The 10,537-nt window shown below is 33.2% G+C and overlaps 1 protein-coding gene across 1 annotated transcript in view; it reads left to right on the forward strand.

The window, feature by feature from the left end:
* The window catches only part of LOC123654429 (elongation of very long chain fatty acids protein 7-like), a 28,428-nt gene extending 18,442 nt beyond the window's left edge, over positions 1 to 9,986 (forward strand). Inside the window, exons 2-7 of the mRNA XM_045590333.1 lie at positions 3,429 to 3,498; positions 5,771 to 5,958; positions 7,227 to 7,304; positions 8,109 to 8,198; positions 8,740 to 8,949; positions 9,509 to 9,986. Coding sequence (XP_045446289.1) covers positions 3,444 to 3,498; positions 5,771 to 5,958; positions 7,227 to 7,304; positions 8,109 to 8,198; positions 8,740 to 8,949; positions 9,509 to 9,931 — 1,044 coding nt within the window. The 5' untranslated portion in view covers positions 3,429 to 3,443 and the 3' untranslated portion in view covers positions 9,932 to 9,986. The remainder of the gene's footprint in view (positions 1 to 3,428; positions 3,499 to 5,770; positions 5,959 to 7,226; positions 7,305 to 8,108; positions 8,199 to 8,739; positions 8,950 to 9,508) is intronic.
* The last annotated feature ends 551 nt before the right edge of the window (positions 9,987 to 10,537 follow it).

Consider the following 10,537-nt stretch of genomic DNA (forward strand, 5'->3'; position numbering starts at 1 on the left):
TGATGTGTGAAGCCATAGAAGATCTTCTGTAATAAGCAAACCAGGTCGTTCCGTAAATATCAATAAATCTAATATATTTGTTCGTTCCTGAACTAAAACTAAAATTATACTTGGTTTAACTATACATTAATAATTAGTCAATACAAATTCAATTTATTTATTTATTTAAATTCTTCATTGTACAATAAATATACTTATACAAGTGTGTACAAAAGGCGGGCTTAACGCTAATGCATTTTCTACCAGCCAACCTTGGTATGTGCTAGAAAGTATAGTATGTCGGTGTACAAATTCAATTTATTAATAATGTTTTTTTTTATTATTATTAAATAGTACCACGTGATCAGGATCTTTTTAACATTTATTGTGTTAATTGCATATTAGTTGCGCCTGCAGTTTTATTTGCTTAACTCGTGAATCCATTAGACTTTTTAGACAAAATTTATTTAGTACTATTTATTTTACTGAGGTGAGTCACAGCAGGAAGCATCCTGCTCACAGTATGGAGCAGCCCGACTGGGGAAGTACACCGACCTCACAGAACATCACAGCTAAGTAATACTGCTTTCAATCAGTGTTTTATTCCTGTGGTAAGTAAGATGACCAAAGTACCCGCTAGTGATTCGACCCTTTTTAACCGACTTTTGACTGGGTGGAGCGATTGCGATAAATTTTCTTTTAATCGAAAGGTGGTGTGTGTGATTTGGTCCCATTTAAATTTATTTGAGATCTAACAACTACTTTTCGAGTTATATTTAATAATGCGTTTTTACTTGACGCTTTTTTCGTCGACCTACGTTGTATTATACCGCATAACTTTCTAATGGATGTACCGATTTTAATAATTCTGTTTTTGTTGGAAAGAACATATCCCTAGTGTGGTACTATGATAAGAATACCAGGATCTGATGATGGGATCCCAGAGAAATCGAGGGAAACTCTCGCAAATCCGTATAACTTTTTACTGGGTGTACCGATTTTGATGATTTTTAATTTAATTGAAAACCGATGTTTATCATGTGCTCTCATTTAAATTTCATCGAGATCTAATTATAACTTTTGGAGTAATCTTTGATAACGCGTATTTACTTAACTATATTTTCGTCTACTACGTTGTATTACTTGTCGATATAGTTGAAGCCGGTTTTTCTTCGTTTGCCTGAAAACACAATTATTTATAAAGGTTTTGTTTAGTTTATTACTTCAAGGTCAAGGATCGTCAAGGATCGCCACGCTAATTAACCACTTACCCTCTTGGTACTATTAATGGTTCATATTTTATGTTAGACATGTTAAGAATGAAATTTAGCACGTAACAGGTGTTGATTTGTAGTAAAATTAATACGAAATTCGGTCCACAATTTCGAGTGTAGTTTTTGTATATAATTATGTATGTTAGCTAATAACTTTTTACTGGGTGGACAGATTTTCGAAATTTTTGTTTGGATTTACTCTAGAATTGATTTTCATATAAGACCTCCGATATGAAAAAAATATGAGTATGGTTTCATACAAAAGTTTAGTACGTGTCAATTTATTATATTCCTATCTGTGCCCTGCGATTTCGTTCGCATGTAATTAAACAAAAAGTTATTGTGCATTTTGCAGAGTTATAAAATAAATAAATTTCTAAAATAAAAGTAGCCTAAGCTATTCCTTACTAAATCAGTTATCTGCCAGTGAAAATCCCATCAAAATCGATCCAGCCGTTTATAGATTAGCCGAAACAAACCAACAGACAGAGAGACAAACAGACAAAAAATGTAAAAAATGTTACTTTGGTATGTGTATCATGTTTATATCCATATGAATTTAGTAAAACGCGGGTATTTTAATAATTACAAATACACAATTCATTATTATTTATTTGTATAGATGGCGCTCAATCGGAAGCTTGATTGATTTGGAACCTAAAAAGATACTTTTCTATCATTACACAAATCAAAAATCAATAACTTAAAAGTGACATTATATATTGTACACCGTACATTTCACTATATAGGTTTCTTGATTTTTAATGTTACAGTTTAGAGTAAGATGAAGTGCAGTCTTGTGGAAATCGGGTCTAAATATAATTAGTGAATAGTACTCAATACTATCGACAAACTCACAAAGTTCTAAAGAAACACGTAACACCAGCGATGAGGCAGAAGCACCGCCATGTCCAGTCTGTGACAGGCACATTAATTATCTATTGACTTTCTTACTGACCTGACATTCTAATGTAGCTTAGCCACGCATACCCCGCTTTAAATGTTAACACTTTAGCAATTAATTGGTAGTTATATCGAAATAGAATATATCTAACAACCCGTCTGAACAGTGCGTTGAAATTCAAAAGGAAATATCTTTATACCCTGTGTGTGCAAATCTTACATCATAACAGACAAAGAAAACCAGCTAAATGACCGCCTAAGTTCGTAAGCCTAATTTCTAATAGGTACTCAAATGGTACTGGACTGTTTACGTTTCAAGACAATATATTAATATCATCATAATATTGAGTGCGCGAATTAATATTAAAAAAAAATACCTATATAATTCTATAACGCGTGGAAAAAATAATTAAACACCATGGTAACAAAACAAAACTAACCTTCATGTTTGATCAATTTGTCAATTGTCAATTAGCTTAAAATCTTCTTCTAAATAGACAAAAAGGCTTAGGCTTAGTTATCAGAGGTTGTTACGTACTCATATAATCAATTGTCTGCTGTGTGGTTACAGCGTCAAAGAATATAGCCACCCCCTCTCTTCCCGTGGGTGTCGTAAGAGGCGACTAAGGGATAACACAGTTCCACTACTACCTCGGAACTTAAAAAGCCGACCGATGGCGGGATAGCTATCCAACTGCTGGCTTTGAAACACACAGGCCGAAGATTGGCAGTAGCGTCTTCGGTACGACAAAGCCAGCCCTGCGTTCACCAACCCGCCTGCCCAGCGTGGTGACTATGGGCAAAACACATGAGCTCACGCCGTTTTTGGTATGAGCTTGTGAAGGCTCATGTCCAGCAATAGACTACGATAGGCTGAAGTGATGAAGAGTGATGAATACGAGTAACGATCACTATCAGGAGTACATGATAACAACCGGGACCAATAGCTTCGAGGCACGGTGAGAAAACCTGTTAAGATAGACATCCAAACAGGAAACAAATATTTGTATAAATACAAATATCCATCGCGAGCGGGAATCGAACTCGAAAACCAGAGGTGTTTAGGCGCCTACACGTCACACTCACCACTACACCAGAGTGGTTAATGAGTACTTTTTGTCTAATTTTGCAAATACTAAAATATTGATAATGTCCACATTTTTGTTTTTTATTTTTATTTCTTTTATCTATAACAATTTTAAAAAAAAATATGCAAAAAAGTGACAGATATATAACGTAAATGCTATAATTTTGACGTTTAATTTTTTGCAGATTTTCGCACCAATTATGAGCTATTTGGAAAAAATGGATCGCTATCTCGATTCGCTAAAAGTTGGCAAGAGTAAGTACAATAATTGTAATAATAAACGTATTTAGTAAACTTTGTAAGATACCATTTAAAAATAAAGAAACTACTATAAAACACTACAATTAATGAATCCAAAATCTTTTTACTCAAGTAACCATCAAAAGCGCGTTTGAATCGTATTTTTATACTTATATATTAATATTAATCTTATTAAGACTAATTAAGATAATTTTATGAAGACAGTTATTCACTAATGTCTAAATTTGTACCACTATCGGGTCACTAATAAAGTTTAATGAAGGGGTTAACGGTAAGGTATGACTTTCCTTCTGTAGTCCGACCAAGATCTTGGTTCGATCTTCTCTGCTATGTAAGTTGTTATTTATTATTTATTATTATTTCGTCTAAAAATTATAAAATATATAACTGCTTATATTTTGAGGCTTCGGCTGCTCCATATTTTCAGTAGGAAATTTCCTGCTGTTCCCTATCTCATTTAACATTCAACGTATTAACATCAAATGGAACTAGAGCCTTGTCGAATATTATTCTTGCGACTACCACGTGTGTCGTGAATTATCGCCAACATATTATGTCTATTTTTCATTTTTCCTGCTAATTGTGTCGAAGTGCTAAGACATTGCATTTGTAATGTAATAAGCGCGACGAGACGTAAAATGACGTAACATTATTTCAATTGACGTACTCGTAAAACAATCATATTATCGTAACCTAATTGCAACACCAGAAGTATCGTAAGCGCGTTGCCGACTCTATCCCCTGATTCCCCAGGAGCACTGACCACCTTACTCAAAACAGGAACACTTAACTATTTGAGAGCAGTACTTAGCTGTGTTCTTCTGTAAGGTTAAGTACTTCCTCGAATGGGCTGCTCAAGACTTTGAGCAGAAAAAGCAGAAAAACCTTTTCATAAACCTCAAAGCCCTTAAATATTCTAATTTAGGTATTCGATATTTTCGTGCCTGTTGAATTTATCGTGATATTGTCGGGAGTGGGGATTGAGCCTGCAACCGACAGTGCAACGGCCAGCACTGTAATTTATAATCGTTGCGCCAACACGTCGTAAAGTGTAAATTTATATATAGATTGGCATATTAAAAATTTATACCCATAAGACATCCAAACCGGAAAAGAATATGTGTGCAAATACAAACATTCATCCGTCTTTGTATAGGCGATTACTCGTACCACTACTCCACACCAGCAGGCCTAGCATGCACGCCACGACAAAATTTTGTCTACCCCTTTTCTCGTATTATCTCTCTATGTCTACAGTAGCTAACATGTGTGCATGTGATACTCTTCTCGTTACGTCAATAGAAGAGATAATCATTAAATTTTAGTGATCTGTGATATTTATCTCTACGGAAGCTAACATGACATCGTAATTTTGTCGAATTTTGCCGTTTTAGGAAGAGAAACTTCTCGTCTTCAATATTATCGACGAGAAAGACGATAAATAGAAAATAAATAAAACCGGGTGCCTATTTTTTGTATACCATGGCGTTTCCCTATTATAATTATATAATTTCAGTAATTTCTTCTTATTCTAAATAATAATAATAATAATACTTTATTTCAGACCAAAGTATAAGTCCATATTGGGTTAGTACAACAAGACAAGACAACATTCAGAATAAAAAACAAAACAAAATTATATTAAAAAAATCAATAAGTAAAAATAAAATTAAATAGAATAAAAGTAAAATCAATAATCAAAAAAAAAAAAATCAAAAATTCAAATAATTTTAAAAATTAAAAAAAAAACAAAAAAAAAAAAACAATGCGTGATAGAATTACAATTATCTAATGTGCGACAAGATATAAAGCACAACACGAGCATATTGTTTTACATATATAATTAAATTCATTTACTTACGCCGTTTTATTTTCCATATTAGATTTTTTAAATTAGATATACACTTTTTATCTTAGCCAAAAGGCCGAGAACATTGTTAAATAAAACATGTGTCACTCGTTTGAAATTATACAAACGTTGGCTCATCCCGGTTTGGCACGATTGGTCAATAACCTTGTAAATTCAACTTTACGACATAAGAAATAAGAATGATATTCAGTTGTGATTATGGTTGATAATGTTTCTCTACTCGACAAGGCGAAGTCTTCGGAAGAGAATTTTGTCTCTCGTAGTGCGCATGTTAGGGTAATCGAGAAAATACTCGATGTAGACATTATCTCTCTCTCTCGTCAAGAGATATCTCGTTGTATGCATGCTAGGCCGGCTGAGGTCCCACACTACACTACAGTATAATGTATTTTCCAGGTGCGATGGTAGACTCCTGGTTCATGATGTCCAGCCCGATGCCACTCTTATGCGTGGTAATGTTTTACTTACTCTTCATCAGAATTGGACCGCGCTTGATGAAAAACCGACCTCCACTAAGAATAAACAAACTTTTAAGCTACTACAACGCCTCGCAAGTCATACTCGCCACCACAATTTGTATGAAGGTAAATGGTTCAAGTTATTCTGACATTAATATTTTTTTTGGAAGTTATTTTTTTCAAAATTATAATGTATAATAAATAATTGCGTTTGCTCGCAAACGAAAAAAACTGACTTCAATTACATCGACAAGTAATACAACGTAAGTACGTACGTAAGTATAACGTAAGTATTACGCAAAAAGCAGTTAGCAGGTCTCAATCAAATTTAAATGAGACTCAATGAATAGTACCAGCTTTTGATTAAAAACAAGAATTATCAAAGTCGGTACACCCAGTGTAAAGTTATGCGGTATAATAGAACGTAGGTTGACGAAAAAATAGTGCAAGTAAATAAGCATTATACGTATAATTTAGGATAAATACGCGTTAATACATATAGCTCGAAAAGTACTTGTCAGATCTTAATTAAATTTAAATGGAAGTCGATTGAAAATAGGACATCTTACGGACTTTCATATTTAGAGCGATATACAAAAAAATCACTGAAAACTTCAACAATAATAAATAAAGAAAGAAAGAAATAAATAAATAAATAAATAAATAAATAAATAAATAAATAAATAAATAAATAAATAAATAAATAAATAAATAAATAAATAAATAAATAAATAAATAAATAAATAAATAAATAAATAAATAAATAAATAAATAAATAAACAAATAAATATCTACACAATACACACACGGTCGTCTGTTCCTAAAGTAAGCAACTTAGTGCTTGTGTTTATAGGTAACAGCCGACTGGTATAGCTACATATTTTTTTTTCGATAATCATACGTATAAATAATACATATATAGATAAATATTTATATTACACCCAGACTCGGGGTGGGAATCGAACCCACAACCCGCGAAGTAAAAAGCAGGGTCACTACATACTTCGCCAACGGGCTAGTCTGGTCACAAATAAATTAATACTAAAATAAAATAAAAAATATTTAAAAAAAAAAAATATGTTTTAAATGTTAAACCAGAACAGTTGTATAACTTGTTGGTCCAGCATATAGCAGAGTCATTACAAACTGCGCCAACGAGCTGGTCAAATATATAATAAAATAGCAAAATAATATACTTTTTCCATATATTAAATATTTGTGTTAGTGAGAGAGTGTAGTTCAAGGGGGGTGATAGTTAATCGAGACCAACTTTCAAACCCTAATAAGTAGAATGCATTTACGCTTTTATGGAATTAACTGTATGTCTTGGAAGATATCTTCTCTCGTTAATGAAAAATTAAATCTGTTTTGCTTTATTTATTTTTTTATTTCAGGTGTTCAAATTGAATCTATTTAGAGATGGTATATTATATGCAGGGTGTCGATATCCGTCCAACACGCAAAATCCAATGGTAATAAATCTTACTTCACTTAGTAGTAATTATTAATAATGTTTATTAGTTAAGTAGTAACAATCACAGCAATAACGCTTTTGAACATGAAGCCCACCTTTTATATAATTTCATAATGATTAGTTATCAGTCATATTTATTTATAATATTAAATTTTGTTATTTTAAACGAGTTCTGACGCCGCGTTGGCGCAACGGTTGCGCTAGCGGTTGCGTTTTCGATCCCCGCACATGACAAACATTGTTATTGGTCATACAGGTGTCTGCCGTGGTCTAGGTGCTTGTGCAGTCTTTGTGGGTCTCCCCACCGTGCCTCGGAGAGCACGTTAAGCCGTCGGTCCCGGTTGTTATCGTGTACACCTGATAGCGATCGTTACTCATAGTAGGGAATATATCCGCCAACCCGCATCGGAGCAGCGTGGTGGATTAAGCTCTGATCCTTCTCCTACATGGGGAAAGAGGCCTATGTCCAGTAGTGGGATATTACACGCTGCTACAGTTGTTACCCTAAGGGGTAATAAATTTATTTACTAATCGCCGATACTACGATCAAGTTGTAGGAAGGTTGTAGTTCGTACTGTACGACTAAAATTGTTATTATACCATTATTTCTTCTAAATATACATACAATGATACGAACAAAACCTTTTAAAAGTATGGTAGTAAATTAATAGTCAAAAAAAATCAGATGTGATATTTTTTTAAGCTGATAACAGTGTGTAAAGATCAGCTTACAAAAACTTTTGACTTAATTACAGAGTAAGTAATATTCATGTGTGCTAACATACTTTGATATCTTTTACAGCTACTCGATTTAGGCTGGTGGTATTTTTTTGCGAAATTTACGGAACTCCTTGATACAGTCTTCTTTGTTCTAAGGAAGAAAGATAAGCAGGTGATAATTTAATATAAATATTACAATTTTACACTGTAATTAATAAACTGCTCGAAAATACCTTGAAATCGTTGATATTTTTGAAGTTATACTTCTTTTGGCGTGTTAGGTTAGGTTAGGTTAGTCACCGCCCCAAAAAAAACCGACACCCTGAAGCTAGCTTATCGACGAAGAATACGTTAGCAACCTGAAGTTAGTTAGCTAATGAAGTAAAACTTGTTACGTGCGTACATAAGTACAAACACACTTTTTTTTGGCTTTCACAATCATTGGTACATTTAAACATGTATCATTTATTATATAGTAATTGTAAGAATGTGAATTTAGCTCTATTTGCTTTTTCATTTGATAAGTAATTTTGATCCGACTGAATTTGAATCTGATCTGACACTGACAATAAACAAATAAAAAATAATGTTTTATATTACAGGATTCCATTTTTTCTCTGTATTAAAAATCAAACTGGAATTAACTGATAATCACAATTCTTTTCAATTTGTATAAGTCTACTTTGTAAACTATTTTCATTATCTTCTTCCAGTTAACATTTCTACATGTCTATCATCACGTGATCATGGCTCTGTATTCGTGGAGCTACCTCAAGTTTGCAGCTGGTGGAGAAGGAGCTATTCTTGCACTCCTGAACTCAATCGTACATGTCGTTATGTACACGTACTACTTATTGTCAGGCTTGGGACCAAGGTTTCAGAAGTATTTGTGGTGGAAGAAGTACGTTACTAAGATGCAATTGGTAATTATTTTTAATAGCTTTATTTGCCTGTTTAAAAATATTTTTTGTCCTATTATATATATACAACTAGGTCGGCAAACTAGGTACGGCTCTAATCTGATGATTAGCGAATAGCGTAGCTTTTAGATGCTTGCCACATCAGGAGCATTGCAAGTGCGTTACCCCCCAAAGGAGCTCTGGTCACGTACTCGCCACAGGAATACAACGCTGCTTGAAAGCAGTATTATTGAGCTGTGATCTTCTTAAGGACGAGATGTTTCCCTAATCGGGCTGCTCCTGTTGGGCTCTACCAAATTTATTGTCTTCTGCAGAATAAACATCTAATTCTTGGATCTATTTATGAGTTTTCCAAAATAAAATATCTTCTATTTTATAAACACTCTGATAAGACTAAATCAAATATTTTTGTCACACTTTGATTTTGATTTCAATTACTAAAGATGAATTTATAACATTGTATTGTAAATTAAAATAATAGATACAGACATATCACATTATGAACTTTGGTAATTTTATCAGTATGTTATCAATTGAAAACAATATTTATGCCGTCTTACAGATTCAGTTCGTATTGATGCTCTCCTACTGTGCGTGGACGTACAATTCGCCTCGATGTCAATACGCTACTGGATTCACCTACTTCATATCAGCTAACGTTACTATTTTCCTCTTATTGTTCCTAAACTTCTATGCTAAAAGCTACAAGATGAAAAGAGATTCTAAGAAAGAAAACGATAAGACTTCAAACGGCTTTAACAAACAAAACGGAGTAATGGATGAAAGGAATGGCGGATGTGACATGAAGGAGAATGGAATATGTCGAGAAGCAAATACTGATGCTCCTAATATAGAAGAAATACCATTCGAAGTCAATAAAGCTTGTGGAGACTATACTAAAGATGGTAAAATGTTTCTAACAAGAAGAACCGCCAAAGCTACGTACGGTTCGGAGTACGATTACGACAGCATAATGAAAAAATGATTCAATTAAGTCAAAAATCGTCATAGATTGTTCATTTGAGACTGATGATTGTGATGATGAAGATGGATATTCTACAATAGCCTAAATTAGATATTAATAATTATTAATTCAATGGGGGTTAGATTAGAGCTACTTTAAAATCCTTAAATCAATGCTTGATGGTTTTTGAATGCGTTTAGCATAGGATTTTATCACACGGACATTCATACAAGTATGTCATATTTCAAAGAACCAGAAAGTTAATTCATTAGTCATCATAAATTCGCATCCATCGAATGTATTTATCCGTCAATCGGTTGTTAAAATTCATTTAATTTGTCTGTCTACAATCCATTAACACCGATCGTCTAGTATTCATTGCATTTTTTTTTATTTTTTTCTGTGCTAAGAGCCAGATCGTGTAGTACCTACTTATCATCTATGTTTGGTTCATCTTACAAACGACGAATAACAAAGAGCCAAATAAGCAATAGGAAAAAGTAAATGAGCAAAAGAGACGGCTATTGTTCTAATAACTTTGTTTTAAATGTTTTATTCTTTCAAAGCCTACATTGACGAAGATTGTAATAACCATCTACGCTTCCAGTCATTTTATTCACATAGTTG

The sequence above is a fragment of the Melitaea cinxia genome, chromosome 6, assembly GCF_905220565.1.
Source record: "Melitaea cinxia chromosome 6, ilMelCinx1.1, whole genome shotgun sequence".
Classification (NCBI taxonomy): Eukaryota; Metazoa; Arthropoda; class Insecta; order Lepidoptera; family Nymphalidae; genus Melitaea; species Melitaea cinxia.